This window comes from Patella vulgata, chromosome 8 (assembly GCF_932274485.2).
Source record: "Patella vulgata chromosome 8, xgPatVulg1.2, whole genome shotgun sequence".
Taxonomy (NCBI): Eukaryota; Metazoa; Mollusca; class Gastropoda; family Patellidae; genus Patella; species Patella vulgata.
The window spans coordinates 3,305,300-3,326,059 of NC_065886.2; the positions used below are offsets into that span (position 1 = coordinate 3,305,300).

General features: G+C 37.5%; 1 protein-coding gene across 4 annotated transcripts in view; it reads left to right on the plus strand.

Annotated features, from left to right (window-relative positions):
- Positions 1–2,676: 2,676 nt before the first annotated feature.
- Positions 2,677–20,760, plus strand: part of LOC126830074 (hemicentin-2) — a 30,122-nt gene continuing 12,038 nt past the window's right edge. For 3 of the 4 annotated variants that reach the window (XM_050560290.2, XM_050560291.2, XM_050560289.2), the window contains exons 1-18: positions 2,677–2,825; positions 3,126–3,228; positions 4,806–4,975; positions 5,705–5,989; positions 6,819–6,964; positions 7,716–7,854; positions 8,121–8,242; positions 9,221–9,374; positions 10,889–11,011; positions 12,127–12,285; positions 12,974–13,252; positions 14,911–15,045; positions 16,148–16,282; positions 17,203–17,405; positions 18,051–18,144; positions 18,368–18,643; positions 19,041–19,283; positions 19,943–20,239. In XM_050560290.2, the coding sequence (XP_050416247.1) occupies positions 2,768–2,825; positions 3,126–3,228; positions 4,806–4,975; positions 5,705–5,989; positions 6,819–6,964; positions 7,716–7,854; positions 8,121–8,242; positions 9,221–9,374; positions 10,889–11,011; positions 12,127–12,285; positions 12,974–13,252; positions 14,911–15,045; positions 16,148–16,282; positions 17,203–17,405; positions 18,051–18,144; positions 18,368–18,643; positions 19,041–19,283; positions 19,943–20,239 (3,121 nt within the window). In that variant the 5' untranslated portion in view covers positions 2,677–2,767. The remainder of the gene's footprint in view (positions 2,826–3,125; positions 3,229–4,805; positions 4,976–5,704; positions 5,990–6,818; positions 6,965–7,715; positions 7,855–8,120; positions 8,243–9,220; positions 9,375–10,888; positions 11,012–12,126; positions 12,286–12,973; positions 13,253–14,910; positions 15,046–16,147; positions 16,283–17,202; positions 17,406–18,050; positions 18,145–18,367; positions 18,644–19,040; positions 19,284–19,942; positions 20,240–20,760) is intronic. The other variant, XM_050560288.2, reaches the window with a different exon arrangement.

The following is a 20,760-nucleotide window of genomic DNA, read 5'->3' on the forward strand; positions in this document are numbered from 1 at the left end:
CATTTTATTGAGCTGTATACAACTATATATAAGAAACATTGGATATACATACATATATTTCAAAATGGCCGATTAGTTTTTTATGTGTAATTTATGGCTGTGAGATTTGGAATACGTATATTGTGAGTAATAGACCGTAAGAGGACACATTGTGTGGTTGTTGAAACGCTAAAGACCCAGTCACCATTGGATATTATTCGTTTATAAGGCCTTCTAATATTTAATCTGGATTTCTTCATTGCCTTAATCCATATCTGAGGTAAGTTTTATAATCTCCCTGATTAATCAACAGTGTAAATCAACAATATCCGTTTTCACTAACCACGACAGTGTAAGTCCACACTCCCGGTCTACATTAGCCCAGTACTTGTAGACAAGTAGGGTGTTAAACTCCATTTCATTTCAATTCAGTCTACAGACGATATCTGTGTGTTTTTGTAGACCGCTCGATGCTTCTCAAGATATACTAGTTTTATTTATGAAATGTTGTACCTATATACGCGGGGGGGGGGGGGGCGGCGTACCCGGCGAACGCCCCGCCTATTTTTTACACCATATATTCTCGCGGGAATGGAATTAACAGTCAGTTTAGGTTGGAAATCGTAATTTACCCCGAAACGAGTCGGTTGGTGACTTGGTTGATTGCCCGCCAGTCCGCAGCACGCTCCCACTTTCTGAAAATCCTGGATCCGCCCCTGATTCACCCCAATCCAACATAACCCGGACCATTGTGACTCGGATAATGACTGACACTAACTAGGAATTCTCGAGTTGGAAACGTTTCCGGATTTTCCTATCTGGTGTGCCCATATCAGTGGCACCGGGGAAACGGCACAGCACAGGAGACGTCTAGTAATTCAGATTGGACATTTCTTTTAAAAGTGCTACATTTTACAAACAGAATGAAATGAAATGGGGTTTAACGTCCTACTGTTCTGCACCAACTGGGCTAATGAAGATGGGCATACGTCATACAGTGTGTAATGACGATAATGTTTCCCGGACAGTGGCACTACGGAACTAAAGTCTACTCTTGTATCGATTTCCAACTGTCATGGGATTTTTAACGTACACACCAATGTGTACACGGGACCGCGGGTTTCGTCCCATCCGAACGACTATACGTTGCCCCGTGTATTTTAAAAAAACACTAGCTGTGGTGTAAAATTTACACTTTTTAGTTGCACCCATCTTTAACAGTGGAGAAGTAAATCCATTTTCATTATTTCTGATAATTACTCTATGGGTTGTTACTCTTGATCAGTTTTTAATGCCGTGTAAATGCCTTAGTACCTGTTTACACCATGTTGGCTATCAAACATGATCAAAGGTAATCAGTTCCAGGTATGACCATCTGTTACCTGTGATAATTACAATACCTATAGTATATAGTACAACCACACCTGTATATTATATACCTAATACACCACACCCTTTATTAACATTAGTTATATTTATACGTATTATGACGCATTTAAAATATCCACCGTTAACCTGTCAGGTAATCCGTGAAGTCAAGTGGCATGTAAAGTCAAGTTATCCGTAATGAACAGTAAGGGGTTATCAATTAAGTCAATTGATCCGTATATTCAAGTGATCAGTAAACGCAAGTGATCAGTCAAGTGACTGGTATGTTAAAGGACTAGTAACGACAAGTAATCCGTAAAGTCAAGCGACTGGTAAGCCAAAGGATCGGTAACGACAAGTGATCAGTAAAATCAAGTGATCAGTAAACTCAAGTGATCAGTAAACTCAAGTGATCAGTAAACTCCAGTGAACATCAGTAAAGTTAAGTGACCATCAGTAAACTCAAGTGATAATCATTAAAGTTAAGTGATCATTTAAGTGATCATCAGTAAACTCAAGTGATAATCAGAAAAGTTAAGTGATAATCAGTAAAGTTAAGTGATCACCAGTAAACTCAAGTGATAATCAATAAATTCAAGTGATCATCGGTAAAGTTAAGTGATCATCAGTAAACTCAAATGATCATCAGTAAAGTAAACTCAAATGATCATCAGTAAACTCAAGTGATAATCAGTAAAGTTAAGTGACCATCAGTAAACCCAAATGATCATCAGTAAAGTTAAGTGATCATCAGTTAACTCAGGTGATAATCAGTAAAGTTAAGTGATCATCAGTCAACTCAAATGTTCATCAGTAAAGTTAAGCGATCACCAGTAAAGTTAAGTGACCCGTAAAATCAAGCGATCCGTAAAATAAATCAAGTGACCGTAAAGTTAAAGGATCAGTTAAGTCAAGTGATCCGTAAATGAAGCGACTAATTTAATTAAAATCTCTACTGGAGTGGGAGGGGGTTTGGTCAAGAATGATTATCTATTCCATGACCTTTCGAATTTAACTGCAAAGGAGTCATATTTCAGAAATGTTCTTTTTCAACGGAGACTAATATAGTCATAATTAGACAAATAACACCATTGTTTTAAACTATATCTTCTCCTTGTTTTGGTTATTAAAATAGGTAGGACTGCTTTAAACCACATCTTCTCCTTGTTTTTGTTATTAAAGTGGGTGAGACTGTTTGAACTATATTTTCTCCTTATTTTTGTTATTAAAGTAGGTGAGACTCTTTTAAACTATATTTTCTCACCTTGTTTTTGTGAGACTAGACTGTTTTGAACTATATCTTCTCCTTGTTTTTGTTATTAAAGTAAATGGTATGTGTATAGCAGTTTTATAATGAAAGAGGATAAGTGAGATGTAATCAACAATAGAACGTGGATTATGACGTAATAAATACCTTACCATGAAGATTAATTGGTGGAGTTGTCTTCTCCTGTTTATATTACCCATTCATTCACAAGGTATCAAATATCAACATCTCTAATAGCTTTATAATCTACAAATATCAATAATTCGCTTGCGCATATGGGTCTTTAGCAGTGGTAGGAAACCGGAGGACACGATTTTAGGCAGGCGACCCTACTTATGTAGAGGGTTGGATGGCCGAATTCTTAGCGCGCGTGCTTTGCATCGTAAAGTCTGTCATTGAGTCAACTGGCGTGGTTTCGATTCCCCGGTTGTACGTAACAAGGAGTAGGGTTGTCTGTCCAGCCCCACGTTTTGTATAACGAGACATTATTATAATATCTCTTTTCTTCTAGGTTTAGAATTTCTGATAGAGCCACAAGATGGTGTTACCATGCTTTCACAACCGTTCTGGTGGCATTGTCAGGCTAAACCCGATCCTAATTCAGTCACATACAGGTACAGTATTGTTTTCATCTTACAAACAAAAGGCCTAAAAACAAATGGGAAACTCATCCGCTCTGAAATCAATATGATTAAAATACAAATCTATATTTTGTTTCGTTTTCTTATACTTTGATGGCCTACACTACACGAAGCTCTGACCAGTTGTAGTGGAACGTCGCGTCAGAGGTCATACGTCAGATAATTGATTAACCAATCAGCGTTGATGTTTCCACAGTTCCGTGCACCTCACGCCAAAAACTCGCTATAACAGACCGTTTCATTGGCTAATTCCTCACATCAACCAGAACGCGAGTTATATAACAACTCTTCCAGATATTAATGCAGTAAAGACAAATAAAACGAAATTTTGAACTATAAGCAACGAAACGTAATAGGATGTGTGTTTTAATCAGATTGCTCTGAAATGAAATCAAATGTGGTTTAATAACGCCTTATCAATCAATGCTAATTAAAGATGCATTGTAAGATTTAGATAAAGAGCTGGTAGTTATTGCCATAACTACTCTGGAAAAACTTAGTATAATAAATTCTCCTCGTTGGTGAGTGAACCTCCCCCACCCCACCCCACCCCACCCCATTGAGCCACCAGACCACAATAATATTTTTTAAAAAAGATAAGCAAGATGAATGTATTGAAAATTTCATTCCCATGACTTTATTATGAGCGATGTTTTCTCTGTTTGAAGTTTTGACAAGATGTGCCAGAGATTGTTTATTATCGTAACAAAGGTACACGTTATTCGAGTCATAGCCTCGATTAGCCATTTTAGAATTAAATCATTGAATTTCGACCGTGTTTTAACCCGTTTAAATCTCCAGTATTCGATGTTCTAGAGAGTTGATTATGGACTTGGCGTGTGAATAAATGTCTAAATAATAGTTTATAAAACCTTTGAAACCAGAATAAAGACTTACAATAGGCACATTTAGCTCTTACATAATGTATCTTTAATGAAGCCGGGTATAGGAGGGAAAATTGCCCAGATAGCCGCTCTATGCTGCTATGGCTCTTTAATGTGCCGTCAGCGGTATATACTGACCTTCGTGACAAGATGCTCCTCCTTTCCTACCTTCTATGCTGCAACACTGACATGTGGAAACTAGAATTGCCAATAATAATAATAATGAGGATTTATATAACGTCTTCTCCATGATGACACATGCTCAAAATGCTTTTAGTAATGGCTCTACTGGTAAAACTGTCGAAACAGGAAAGTCTTTAGTGCGGATTTAAATTGATTAAAAGTCTGTTGGTTCTTGATCTGTTGTGGAAGTTCATTTCACACCCCAGGACCAGCTGAACTGAAAGACCTATACCCATATGACTTTTAAGTTATATTTTGGAACAACTAGTGACTGTTTAGTTTTAGAGCGAAGTGGTCGAATAGGGTTGTAGTCATATAAGAGTTCAGATAAGTATTGAGAAGCTGCGTAAATCACAAAAAACTCTCTCGCTTGTTGGCCAAACACCAGGATCGAAATCTACACATCTGCTTTTACCGGGAAACGAGAATATACATATGTACTAAACTCAATTTGTTTGAGTTGTTGTAAATTATTTATTATAGCTGGAGAGTTGGTGATGCAGATGCACCGATCAGCGACAATCAAGTTGTGTTTCCCAATGGAACTCTTGTAATTAAAGATGTACAACCATCCAGTATCGGGGTGTATATGTGTGTTGTGACGACCGGAATTGAAACCATCTCAAGCCAAACATTAAACCTCCGTCTAGCAGGTAAATAAGGCTCAATTTTTTTTCTAAAAAGGGAAAAAAAAGGGAAATAAGGAAATGAAATGGAGTTTAACGTTTTACTTGTCTGAACTAAGGAAGTCGAGCATACATCATGTAGCATGCTAATCTTCATCGAATCTTGAAAAATTCTCGAGGTACTTTCTAAGCCAACACTAGGATCGAACCCGGTGCCTCCTAGCTAATAAGCTAGTACCATAATCACCAAGCAACCATTGTTCCTTATCCAAGGGAGCCACGGGAGCTTAGTGGTAGTTCCTTATTCTAGGGAGCGATCTAAGCTTGGTGAGTAGTTCTTTATTCTAGGGAGCGATCTGAGCTTGGTGAGTAGTTCCTTATCCTAGGGATCTACGGGAGCTTAGTAAGTGCTAGGTTAATACATAAATTCAAGCCAGAGACCAACCGTAGAGAATGCTACGTCAGCATGCGCCTACATTTCTTTATGACATTGTTGCCTCCACAATTGCTTCCTAGTTTTGGCCATTTTGATCAAGTTGGGACACTTGCCATGCACGAGGAAGTGTATGCTTGCTCTTTTCTGAACACCTGATGCCACTTGTCACTGGGCTTCTCTGTAGTCTGGTCTGGAAAGATGGTGAATGGATGAGTAGGCTATCACGACAGACAGCCTGACTAACGTTCTGTAATAAATATCTTTCTGTATTATTTTGCAGTCATGCTTTCAGTATTTTCCTTTCTTTTGATTCCATGCAGTTCTTGATCCAGGATTTACCGTAAATCCTAGCGACACTGCAGTCATCGTAAAAACGCAAGCCACCCTGGAATGCTCAATCAACAGTTACCCATCACCTATCATTACTTGGTTGCTAGGCGACGTCCCAGTTACCAGGGCTACAATAAACATGATATCAAGAACCCAGAGTGTTTTGACTATACCAGCTGTTAGTTACAGCGATGAGGGCAACTACAGTTGCCTAGCAACCAATACTATGCTAAATCAAAATGTCACAAGTTCTACAGCTCTTTTAACAGTTCAAGGTTAGTTTTACTCTCTATCATCATTTGAGAATAATAGGTCATTGGCTAGATTATCCGGTCATTTACATTATCATAAACAAATTCTAAAGGAGGTAACTAGGCCTAAACAAGATGTTGACGCCCATGAAATTAATTTAAGAATGCCATTTTAGAAAATCCTTTTGATTGCATTGCCAGTTCATTATCCAATACTCTCCGGTTTTTTTTATTGTAAAATTTCTCTCTTTATGGGTCATATCATGCTGTTGTTTTTTTAAAAATTAATCCTAATAAACAGTAATGAGGTCCCGTAGACATGACATTTAGCTCGTTAATAAACAGTAATGTGGTTCCATAGACATGGCATTTAGCTCAGTAATAAACAGTAATGTGGTTCCATAGACATGACATTTAGCTCAGTAATAAACAGTAATGTGGTTCCATAGACATGACATTTAGCTCGGTAATAAACAGTAATGTGGTTCCATAGACTTGTATCCTGTATTTTTTATTTTAGGGTAATTCAATAACACGGGATTGTGTCAGTCGCTGCGGGTCTATTATAGTCGAAAACACAAGTTGCCAGTGAGATCTAGGGTCCGATTAAAGAAGCACTGAAGACAAATACTCGCTGATACAAGAGTACTGAAAAGGGAATTCTCATCGTGAAAAGTTTGAGATTCTCAAAATAAGTGTGACCTACCCGTATTACACGGATAGACCACAACCCCCCAACCTGTCTGGATCAGCGCTTATAATGTCATTGTAAATTAAATTGAATACTGTTGCCGAGTTTTTCCTTAGTTTTAGAGTAATATAATTGTAATGATTGTTTTTATATATATTTTAGGCCGTCCAGAGCTGATTACACCACCTGACCCACAAGAATCACCAGTTGGTTTATCAGCCATATTTAACTGTATAGCAGCAGGGAAACCCCCACCTACTTTATCTTGGTTCTTTACACCCTTAAATGGGGCACGTGTAGAAGCTAGGGTATTATTTGATATTTCAAAATGTTAATATTTTATAAGTTGGACACTGCATCAACTATTTATTTTGTTTACAAATAATAAAATGATACAGTTACACAAGTTGCCCTTATTATCTACAGTAAAAATATACAAAATGGGTAAAAATGACGAAATCGTTACTAGAGAGAGAGAGAGAAATGGGGTTTAACTTCCACATGACACAAACTAGGTCATTTCGGGGCTAACATATGGTTTAATTTTATTTACATAATTCGCTTGCGCGTAGGGGTCTTTAGCAGTGGGAGGAAACCGGAGGACCCGGAGAAAACCCACGAGGTTGGACAGGCGACCCTACTCCTTGCCACGTACAACCGGGGATTCGAAACCACGCCAGTCGACTCAATGACAAACTTTATGATACAGCGCGCGCACGCTAACCATTCAGCCATCCAACCCCCCAAATCGTTACGCAACAGCTGTCAATTAGAAGGGTACTCAGAGTGTAACTGTGAGAATATTGGTGGTCGCAAGACAAGAGAGCCGAGGTATCCAGATATTTTTGCATGATTCTGCTCAATGTACAAGAAATTCCCCCGTCCGAAACTTCTTGGATCCCGATGGGTTACTACTAAATTGAATATAAGTAATGAAACGCTACTCTTTTTGTCTGAAATTGAGAGGAGGAGGATTCGTTAAACCAAATGGCAAGATTAAACATTTGTTATTTGTATTGTAATAATTTATTAGTGTCATATAGTACTTTTGTATTTCAGACAATATCCGAGTTTCTATTACACGAAAATGGCAGTCTGTCAATTAGTAGCGTTACTGATAATCTGGCTGGATTCTATACTTGTGAAGCTTCTAATAGTTTGGGTATGGATATGAAAACGGTCAGACTTACTGTTACAGGTACACTATAACAATCCTCTTTCTTTTAAGACATAGTATTTGTTGCTCAAGGAGTTCTGCTTTGAATGTTTGTTTCATTGCCTGGCAACCTATCTTTAATGGTTGTCATTTGCCAAAATCAATGCATTAAACTTTGTTATCGAGATTTAACATTAGTTCTTAAAATTAAAGCTAGACCTATATAGGCTGTTGATAATCATAACATCCAATCTATAAATGTATATGGTATTTGGTAAAATTAAATGTAGATTGTGGTATTTCTATAGGTCCACCAGTGGCTCCTGTATTCAACGTAACCTCACCAGATCAACAGGCTGTAGAAGGATCAACTGTTAAATTCCAGTGTTTAGCTAGTGGTAATCCACAGCCGACTATAACCTGGAGTAAGGTAATATATATATCCCCAATCTCACCAACTATAACCAGCATTAAGGTAATATAGGCTTATACATCCCCAAATCCAACTCATTCTTACCAGAATTCACAATTTACTCTGGCGTCACATTCACGCAGCGTATCACCTACGCACCTTGTATATCTTCACCTTGTATACCTTACTTGATCTTTAAACCGGGTGTTTACAACACGTATGACCAGGGGCGGATTGGGCGATCGCGGGCCGGTCGGTCAAAAAATGAAAAAATTAATTTTGTCCAATTCGTCTAAAAACCCTTTTTCTGCTGAACATTATATGGGGGGGGGGGGGGGGTATTGGACCGGCCATGGAGCGATGATGATCATGTTGTATATATTCCTACTTATTCAATATTCCTAACTGGTTAATCAAATGGTCAAAATTTTCTCAACTAGTCCCATTTTTTAACCAGTTAAATTTTCTTGACTCTTGACGATACAATGATAATACGTTAATTAATAATATGACGATATGATAATTTCATAGGTTGATGGTTATAAATTACTTGCATGCCGGGGTTATGGCCTAAATTAATCGATTTATGAGATATATTATTTGACAGAGATTATAATCAGATATGCCACTAAATCGCATATTTGGGGTTCATTTTTCAAAATTTTCCCGTGGGAGAGCCCCAATCCGCCCCTGCGTATGACTCATAAAATATATAGATGATATTTGTCGTTTTAGAGTGAATAACATATTTTATTTCATCGAGAAGCAAGAAAACTTTTTCTTGCTTAGAGATGAAATAAAATATGTTATTCACGACAAAACGACAATGTTCTATTTATTTTATGATTTTACAATCATTTTAGGTAAAAACAACTAGCCAGTGAAATAACACTTTTATTTCACTGATAAAACGCGGTATTCCACTACTGATCATAAAATAAATAGTATTACTAGTTTCAATACAATCTTGTATAATATTGTGTATTGTTACCGTAGGTGGGTGGGGATTTACCTGCTGGAAGAGTTACCTACCCTGCACCAGATGAATTAATGATCTCCAATATTCAAGCCAATGATAGAGGAAGTTACGTCTGTGAAGCTGTCAATATACAGGGTCGTGTGACAAGTTCGTCTAATTTAGATATATTAGGTAAATAACTACTGAATAGTCCACATTTAAATATAAAGTCAAAGTTATTAGTCATTCTATGAAATTTTCGAGAGTTGATTCTTTCCAATTCACTATTTTGAACTAAATATCAATCCGATTAAAATACATATCTATATTTCGCATCAGGGGTCACACGAGGGTTTTTTAACCCTACGACGTCAGACATTTGATTAACCAATCAGCATGGATGTTTCTAGTGGGTTACCCACAGTTCTGTGCACCTCACGCCAAAAACTCGCCGTAACAGACTGTTTCATTGGCTAATCCCTCACATCACCCAGAACGCGGGTTATATAACCCCTCTTCCAGATCCCAGTGTAGTGTAAAGAAAAGTAATACGAAATTTTGAACTACAAAAAACGAAACGAAATAGGATCAGATTGATTAAAACACAAATTTAAATTTTGTTTCAATATTCATACATATATAGATCTGATAATTTAGACCCAAGCCCACCTACGTGACCCAAGATTCATCCAATCATAGATGTATCCTATAATTAGATGCACACCTCATCTAAAGCCCATCTTTTAACAATCAGAACACTGTTCGTGTAATATCCTTCCAGATCTCGTAACGAGTGACATTTGAACTGTAGAAAACAAACCGAAACACGATCCGTGTTTTAATGTAGGGAAATATCTTAACAGGTAGAAACATTGATTTAATTTTCATTATGTTGCCTTGCCATCACACTTTTCAGCAGTGAATAGTCAATAGTCCGCTATAATTACTGATAGGGATGACATCGATGCGCCTAAATAAGCCCCCAATATTAACCCTTTTCCTTCTGCAAATTACATTATAGAACATTTATTTTAAGTATTAGAAAAGTAAATAAAGGTGTTTGAAGTATATGTACATGTGTAACCCAGTTTTCCCCGACAACATACGTTGCTCTTGTATTTTATATAAAACATTTAGATACGTCAGCTATTAGGGCGGACCATTATTATATTTAGGTATCCAGGTTATGACGTCATTGATCGATTTTAATCTGCAAGGTACCTAATTAGCCTGGGGGGTTGGATGGCTGAATGGTTAGCGTGCGCGCTCTGTATCATAAAGTCTGTCATTGAGTCGACTGGCGTGGTTTCGAATCCCCGGTTGTACGTGGCAAGGAGTAGGGTCGCCTGTTTTCTCCGGGTCCCCCGGTTTCCTCCCACTGCTAAAGACCCATAAAATTAAACCATATGTTAGTCCCGAAATGACCTAGTTTGTGTCGAATGGACGTTAAACCCCATTTCTCTCTCTCTCTCTCACCTAATTAGCCTAAATCTTGTCACCCATCTGCAGACTTCAATGATATTACCAATGTTGCTGAACGTCCGACTGTTCTGCTCAGACTGGGCTAATGAAAACAGAGCCATCTTAATTTAGCTGACGCCGAATAATAGGATGTAAAACCCAACTTGATTATCCACCTGTTGTATATCTTTCTTACAATCTCCGAGTATCCACCCAATACGTCGAGCTACTATTTCTGTTTGCAGTTGCTCCAGCTTTTATAGAAAGACCAGTAAGTATGACGATACCGGAAGGTTCCACCATTGCTTTAAAATGTCGAGCTTCAGGAAACCCTAAACCAGAGGTCAGCTGGAAAACGCCGCTTGCAGGTAAAACTCTATAACAATAATACGTAGACATACACACCCCATTCAAATATAATCCCAATGTCAATCTACAACGTTCTACCATAGACAAAATAGACAATACATCAACTATCAGATTATCCTTTATGTCAGAGGCTTCACATTATGTGTGGATATTTAAGTAGGTTATATACCGTAGACAAAATCGATAATACATCAGCTATTAGCTTCTCCTTTATGATAGAGGCTGTACACACAGGCACTTGAAGGGATTAAAATAAAACTTCTTACTACTGTTTGACTAGTATTACTAATAACACAAGGTCAATCACCCACAAAACTCATTTTTATTGCCAACGAGACTTTATTTGACCATTATACACCTTCCAATGTAATTAAATTGGTCATTGAATATTGTGAGACGATAGTAGATGAAATATCTTCAACGATTCAAAACAATATGGTGGGTGATTGACCTTGTGTTATTAGTAATACTAGTCAAACAGTAGTAAGAAGTTTTATTTTAATCCCTTCAAGTGCCTGTGGCTGTACATTCTGTGTGGATGTCTAAGTAGGTTATTTACCTACTAGACATAAATCCCCTCTTTAAGATCGATGGTTTTGTTTTTAATTTTAATAACTTATTATCAGAATAACAAACCAATTAGTCTAGCTAGTAAATTAGATTGCGATTGCTTAAATTGGGCGGCTTGCAGGACAAGTCTAAAAAGGGAATCTAAAGGCTGTGAGTTATTGGTTGATTTAATTACCCTGCTTTCACTTCATACATTAAAAATAATGATAAAAAAAATAATTTTATTTCAAAACAGTTAACATGAAATCCGACGTCCATGTCGCTTTGTTTCAAATAAAATATTTCATTACTTGCGTTTTAAAAGAGAGAGAGAGAGAGAGAGAGAGAGAGAGAGAGACGGGGGTGATTTCGAGATTACCATGGTTCATATTTTATTTCATTAATTCTCATGTGCGTAGGGGTCTTTGGATGTGAGGGAGGGGGTGAGGGGGGGCGGAGAAAACTCACGAGGTTGGCCAGGCGACCGTAAGAGTCAGACACAATCGACCATTAGCCCTAATGCAATGGACAAATTCATTTTAATCGTATGCTTTGTATATTAAAGATAATCTGGTGGTATCAGTGGAGACATCAGGAATGGTATTAGGTGTTGACGGTACATTAACTATTAGTTATACAGAGAGTCGTCATCATGGTATTTATACCTGTACTATCAGTAATACAGTTGATTCTAAAACAGTTACAGCTACAGTCAATGTTCAAGGTTCGTTATTATGACAATATAATAATCATATTAGTTTTACTATGACAACATTGCAGCGTTATGGCAACATAGTTATAATGTTACTATGGCAACATAGTTATAATGTTATTATGGCAACTTTTTTAAAATATTAGTATGGCAACAACGGTAGAATGACACTTTTACATATTACCATACCATACGGCACTTCTTGACATAATAGAAATTGCATTAAACAAGAGTTATCATAACAACAATATTTGTGGAAACAATATCAACGTATCGGTTCTACCCATTCCATGCTCGGATTGTTAAAGGCTCAAAACCACTCTTGTTGTAACTGAATAATATGCCCCAATCTTTATTCTAGTCAACAAATTGTACAATTTTACAATATTCCAATTAATTGAGGATACAAATTTCATCTTTACGCATCTAATTTAAAAAATTGGAAAAATTCAACTTAATGATTCGAAAAGCCTATCGTAAACCTTTTCAAATGTGACTTGGATTTAGAAATATTTTCGTCAACCCTCTGGATAAGTAAAATAGGATGTAATGGATAATTTACACAACAGGTAGGACACTTAAACATCTAATACTTAGAATAAGGCTATTATTTATTTTCTGGAGCTGTCAAGCCAGCAAGAGTGTTATTGTCCCTTTAAGCTTATTTTAACATTGTTTATTTTGTAATCTGTGAAAATAGGTCCTCCAACGTTTACAAATCTACCGGCCAGTTTATTAGCCGTGGCTGGCGATGCTGAAATCACCTTCACATGTCGCGTTGCTGGATTTCCACAACCTGTCATATCCTGGTACAGAGACGGCGTCTCGCAACAGATAGCATCCAATGGGAAATACGAGTTGATCAGTGAAGGCGATTTAAAGATATTAAATATAGAAGCAACAGATGCTGGCTTATATTATTGTTGGGCTGAGAATGAGTATGATAAAGTCTATACTATAGCTAATTTACGTGTTCTGGGTAGGTAATATTATTACTGTATCCATATTTTAAAATGAAACAAAGATACACTTTACAATTATTTAAAGAATCATCTTCGACTCTGTCGTTTTCATTAATGAAGATCTGACCGATTGTAAAGGAAGGTCGCGTCAGGGTCATACGAGCGGCGTTTGACCCTATGACGCCAGACATTGATTAACCAATCAGCGTTTACCTACAGTTTCGTGCATATCACGCCAAGAACTCGCCGTAACAGACTGTTTCATTGGCTTATTCCTCACATCTTCCAGAAGTCGGGTTATATAACAACTCTTTCAGAACCTAGTGTAGTACAGAGAAGTAAAACAAGATTTTGAACTATGAAAAACGAAACGAAATAGGATCTGTGTTTTAATCAGATTGTCTTGTATCATACTCCTTGCTGAATATGTCTCATAAAGCTAGAAATTGTAACAGCTTAAATTGTTCCGGTAACTATACTAATATCTGTGACTGTCGTGTGTTTATTTGTCTGTTCAGGGTTGGCGGCCATGCTAGGGCTGTCCAGGGGCTGATATTTAGTGGAAAGGGGTAACTAGAACTGGGGAGTAACATTGCCCTGGTGGTGTTGGTCTACCGCTTCCGGTTTCGTAGTTATACTACTTTCATCCCGGGCAGAGCCGGCTTAGTTTTTCAACCCTGTATTTGAGAAGGAGCCACTGTGGCTAAGTGAGTAAGACGCTGGCTCACTAGCCTGGAAGTCGCGGGTTCGATCCCGGTGTTGGTCGAGAAAGTTCATCAGGATTTTCCGACGTGGTTTCCCTTTGTCTGTTCCGTATACACATTTACGTGCACGTAAAAGATCCCTTGGCAATTGGATTTCGATATAAGGACGAAGCGCCGCTGTCTGAGTAAACTTTCCCTCATAGCACACTGTATGGCGTATGCCCGTCTTCATTAGCCCGCTTGGAGCAAAACAGCAGGACGTTAAACCCCATTTCATTTCACGTATCTTGGAGTTGACCATAATATAATATTTTCACTCTCGGCAAAGACTGGATGTGCCGGGTTTTTATTAATTTATAACAATATTGCTCGTGCCACTATAGTCACGTGCCCTTTAAGATAATTGGAATATTATAAGATAGGAAATCGTTGTTAGTTATGCGGTGTTTCAATATTAAAATGTCTTGGAGTGCACACTGTAACATATTCCTGAAGCAATGGCCCCAGAAATCCCTCTCAGGCCATTGCTGGATTGGCTTCTGATTCTTGAGCTTTTGAGGGAGTGTGTCTATTCTTCCCGTTCAATCAAATCTATCCCCAAGCACAGCATTATGACAGCCCTTCTTTTAATCAGGGGCGTTCCCTAAGACTTTGGACAGTGATTTAAGGTATTAAAAACGGTGAATGTATTATTCACCTCCAAACATTATTGTTTACATTATAGCCGTTTGGTAACGTCGTTTGTCACGCAATTAGTTTTTCTGCAATATCCTGCTTTGCACTGGTTAATTGGGAGTTATAAATTTCGTGAGTCATGTAATGTAAATATATTATATGGAACAGAAATTTACTTCCATTACAGCAGTGTTAAGTGGGATTAGGTCTAATCAAACGAAACACTGCGAGGAGTATGACAATATAAGGGATAAAACAAACTATAATCATAATTTAATATAATTTGTATGTTACAGTTCCACCGAGGTTCACAGTTCGACCTACTGATCAGCAGGTAAGACTAGGTCAGACAGTTAGGTTAAATTGTGTTACGGAAGCTGATCCAGTCCCAATTCAAAAGTGGTTAAAAGATGGTGAAACAGTTTTAATAGGTAAATAGTACTAGAAGTATGCGATCAGTGTTATCGCAATAGCTCGGGCAACACATCATCACGTACCACCAACAACACTTTGTTTCAATTCTCTTTTTCAGACTCTGTAACAGATCATTTGTATCTTCTGGTTTATGTGTTTTATTAAATCAGTATTATCGTCATGGCTCGGGCAACACATCATCTATCACGTACCGCCAACAACTCTTTCTGTTTCAATTCTCTTTAAAGACTTCATTTGGTATGATTCAGACTCGAGAACAAAGGCGTCTGTAACAGGTCCATTTGTATCGTCTGGTTTATGTTTCTTATCAAATTAGCCATCTATGAACTGTGAGGAACATTTATTGCTAAGTAGATGTTGCCACGATTATAACAAAGTGTGAATTTTCTTTCTAGAATACCCAATACCACATGTGGTCAGGGCCAGGTTTGCCTGCGTAATCTCGCGCGTTTTCTCCCGATACTCCAGTTTCTCAAATTGCTATGGTAATCATACTATATGCTAGGACCGAAATGACATAGTTTGTGTCTTGAGGATGTTATAGTCCATTTCCGTCTGGAAAATAGGATTTTGCCTCAAACCAAGCGGCTTAGACATTTTGAAGTATGAAATCAATTAGCCACAAAATGGCCCATTTTCCATTAAAGGTCACCGGAAAAGCTTCATAGTTATTTTAAATAATGCAAGTAATCATGTCAATATATCCTTTCCATAAGTATAACACGACCTCGAGTGTTAATGTTACCTGCAACAGGTAAATTTCTGCTCATAGAAATATAAACTAGAATATGAGCAGAAGGATTAAAATGATGCCACGGATTGTTTATGGACGGAAAGTTACAACTACTCCCGGAGAATGGCGGAAATCTACCTGTTGAAATTTACCTGTGGCAGGTAATATTGACATTCGGGATCGTGTTATACTTATGGACAGTGTATGTTGACATAATTACTAGCATTATTTAAAATAATTATGACGCTTTTCCGGTGACCTTTAATCCTTACTTTTGAAAGACATCTACTATGTAATCTTGAATGTTTAACACATAATAATATTGTATATATTGATATATTTGTATATTTTATTTTGTATTACAGATACTAATATGAAATTATATCTGAATAGTACGATCGTTATCAATGATATAAAACAACACCAGATTGGTCAGTATGTTTGTCAGTCAACCAACCAAGGTGGATCAGCCATAGCTACAGCCAATATATTTACTACTGGTAATGGTAGTTTTTATTATTGAATTACTTTCTTAGTTCGAACAGCTTGATAAATACCTTCAGATTATAAAATATCCATTTGTACTGGAAAGTGTGTTATATTCACAACAGAGTGTGTCATATTCACAACAGACTGTGTCATATTCACAACAGACTGTGTCATATTCACAAGAAATTGTGGCATTTGGATTAAGAAATGTATTTTTTGAAGTGACTTTATTTTGAAATTATAGTTGTTGTCCATTTGTTTTTTTACGTTTATGCCGTTTGATGCTTGCATGTTTAGCTATTTTTATAAACTCACCCAGATATTTTTTTTTGACTTCGGGGATGACGCTGCTGTTTCATTCAAAACTGTTTCATTATTATCCATCGCCAACGAAATTAACGAAGAGATATTTAAATGGGATCTATCCGTCATTCCGTTCCGGGGCGTATCTCATTAACCATCCCAGATATGAACCAATTACAACTTTCTTGGCAACAAGTTTTATTATGTTTTTGGTATACAAAGGCGCCGAGGTGTTGATGACTTTCCTTCTTCTTTTTCTTATTCTTCTGCGTATTATTAATACAGGGGGTGGGGGTGGATCCCCGAATGGTTAGCGCGTGTGCGCTGTATCATAAGGTCTATCATTGAGTCAACTGACGTGGTTTTTTCCGGGTCCTCTGGTTTCTTCCCACTGCTAAAGACCCCTACGCGCAAGCGAATTATTAAGGGTTCTCCGGTTTCTCCTCCCACTGCTAAAGACCCCTACGCGCAAGCGAATTATTGAAATACAATTGAACCATATGTTAGTTTGTGTCGAGTGGGCGCTAACACACCCCCCCTCTCTCTCTCTCTCTCTCTCTCTCTCTCACCCTCTTTCTCTCTCTCTCTCTCTCTCTCTCTCTTATTCTTCTGTGTATTATTATTACAGATATACCAGTATTGAGGGAGCAACCAGTGAATGTAACAGTTGGACAAGGTCAAGAGGTTGTGATGAGATGTAATATGACAGCTAATGATACTCCTACTATAACATGGTATAAATCAGATGATAGAGCTACGAGAATATCAGCTATAGATAAAAATACAGGCTTTAGAATACATTCAACAGTTGGTGGAGATCTTCGTATAAAGGTAAATATTGATTATAACCTCCAGGTATAGACAGGTTATATCATAGATAATGACAAATTTACATCAGCTGCAGAAACGTTATATCAGAACAGTCAATGATTAGCAGTGGTTCTCAACCTTTTTTTGCCAATGGCACACCTTGGAACACATGAAAAAATAGCAGCACACCTGGCTAAATATATATGACAAAATATTTGAATTTTGCAAAATAAAAAATGGTAAGTCAGACGGAATACAACAGTAGATATAGACTAGTCATAGAATGACTCAAATTTAATAAAAAAAAACACAGCTATGAACTCAACAGTAAACACCAGTGAATACTCACTTGGGATCACGTGTTTTTTTGTTCACATTTTCTTAGTGTGCCGTTAAAACTTTCGCGGCACACTTAGGAAGATCTCGCGGCACACTGGTTGAGAATCATTGGATTAGATATTATACGTGAGTTATATAGACAACTCTAGACATGGATTGTAATTATTAACCAGTCAGTTATCAGATATCACCTAGCTCTAGGCAGGTTTTCTAATACAAAATAGCCAATCATCAAGTTAACTCAAGATATATTATTATAGAACAGCCAATTAACATATTATATTAAACCAGCTCTAGACATGTATTATTATTATTATGTTATTATAGTACAGTCAATTAACTGATGAGATGTGGTATGTTTGTGTTGGAGTTAATCAATTTGGAGAAACAGCATCAGATCCAGTATATGTAGATGTACAGGGTAAGATACATTCAATAAACTTATTTACTTTCAATTGTCATAAACAATTACAGTTACTGTTTTACATCCATCGTTCGTCATAGTATGTTTAAAATACGTCTGTTTGGTTTTAAAATAAGTCATTTTAATTTAAAATAAGTCATTTTAATTTAAAATAAGTCATTTTAGTAATTTCAATTGGGAAATAGTCATATTTAAAGTAAGTGAAATTTCTGAATTTCAGTTCTACCGACTATTTTGCGCACCAACAGCCCACAGATCTCAGCAAATCAAAATACAACGACACTCTCATGTGATGCCACTGGTGATCCTAACCCTGTGGTGTCATGGAGATCACCACGTGGTGTTGCTATAACCAAGACAACAAATGGTTACGTCATGACTACCAATACTCTTACCATAACAACCGTTTCCACAGCAACTGATGGTGGTGATTGGAAATGCGTGGCGTGTAATGACGTATCATGTGCTGAAGCCACAGTTCAGCTTCTAGTTGAAGGTTTGATTTCAAGACTATTTTAGTAGATTTAAAGTTCCATGGCTCTTTACTAGAAATATATTGTGTTTTATCAAAATGTTCAACTTAATTTTCGTTATAAGTTTAATGTATCTGTCAATCTTATTGAAACATTTATTTGGGACGTTCAAGTAGTTAAAAGTTGTAATTTGAACCATATGTTGAAGCAGGAGGAAGCACCTCCTGCCTCATACACGGCTTCCGTAAGTTATTGTGTTTGGAATCCGGATTTGATACACAAAATCTGCTGAGCAAACGAAAACCCAAGGGGTACATTCCACCAGTGTCTACCCCTCCCGTGCCATTCTCCCCGCTGTACGTATATAGGCCTACCGATAAGATATTCTTTTGTTTTTGCTATATATTTGAATACTTTCAGGACCTCCATACATAACTGGTGTTTCAACTTTTCGGAACTCGACCTACATCAGTTTGGAATGCCTGACTACCGGTATCCCCAAACCTAATGTGACGTATTTAATTGGTAGTCAAGGTGTCACGGGAACTGTGACTGGTCACGTAACATCGGGAAACCTCCTTACCGTCAGTGTGCCACAGATTCAAGATGTCTACCGATGCTTGGTCCAGAATCGATTTGGTTCTGATACTAGAGTTATGAAGAGTAAGTTTGACGTTTATTCACCGGGCAGTCCTTCCAGACTGAGACAGGACATTTTTAAATATAGTAAGTGGTGGAATTAATTCCCCACTGCTGACCAAAATTGCCCCACTGCATTGTAAAGAAGCAGAAGCAGTGTGACAATAGCGATGATGTAAAGTGAAAAGTATGTGCTTTTTGGTACCATTTGAGAGTGGTTCGGATGATACGCAAAAGCAAAGTCCCGATTAAACATTGACGTGGTCGTACAATTGGAAGTCGGTAAAAGAGTAGTCCGTACCAAAATGATTCCCCGGTTGTACGAAGCAAGGAGTATTGTCGCATGTTCAACCTCGTATGTTTTCTCCAGGTCCTCTGGTTACCCGCCCCCCCCCCCCCACACACACACACTGTTACAGACGCCTACGCGCAAGTGAATTATTTAAATAAAGTTGAACGATATGTTATTTCCGAAATGGCCTGGTTTGTTTCAAGTGGACGTTAAACCACATTTCCCCCCTCTCTCTCTCTCTCCGTATCAAAATGTCTCCCATAACACACTGCATGGCGTATGCGCATCTTCATTGGTCCAGTCGGTGCAGAACAGTGGGAAGTTATACCCCATTTCATTAACCACGCCATTCCACAATGCTGAATAGTTTAATGTATTTTATGTTCTGTAGAACCTGGTACGCCAACTAAACCTCTACCTGTACAGTTTGAATCAAGGTCGATAACTCTAACATGGTCTGATGGTGACGCTACTGGACTTCCGGTTGATCAATATTTATTAGAGTACCAGATTGGTGAAAACGTTACATGGGTAAATAGTAATGTGACGTCAACAGATACACCGGAACAACACAAAGCAATCGATTTAAAACCGTTTTCTAGTTATTTATTTCGTGTTCGTATTAGTAATGTACTGGATACTGGAGGCTATAGTGTAGTCTCGGACAGGATAAGAACTCTAGCTGATGGTAAGTGATAATATATGTAACTTCTAGAATTGGGGTGGCCAACCTTTTACACACCATGTACCAATTTGTTCACAAACGAATTCTGATGGGCCATACAACTCTTGTACCCCCGTTCATTTCTTGTAAAAATATATTTATAATTAGCATTTTTACGGGACGATTGCAGAACCAAGACCCATCTTTCCTAGTTTGATTTATTAAGAATATGTTTAACTGAAAACAGATTATTATGACAGAAGATAATAATCGCTAAAAAGTTTCCAAGTTGAAAAATGCCAAAGTATTTAACAAACGCGAATCGAATGGAATCTAACTCCGGTTGACTCGATACCCGATGGTGTTCTGTACCTTACCTTCATTCAGTTACAAAAACATTCTGGAGAATAAATAATCAGAAATTAATAAAGCTAATGATACTTTAAAAAGAAAACTATGCAAATATATTAAAACAAATAAAGGACAGATAAATACTAATGATGAACGGTTGGATTAATCTCAAATCACGTACACAAGGTATCAAG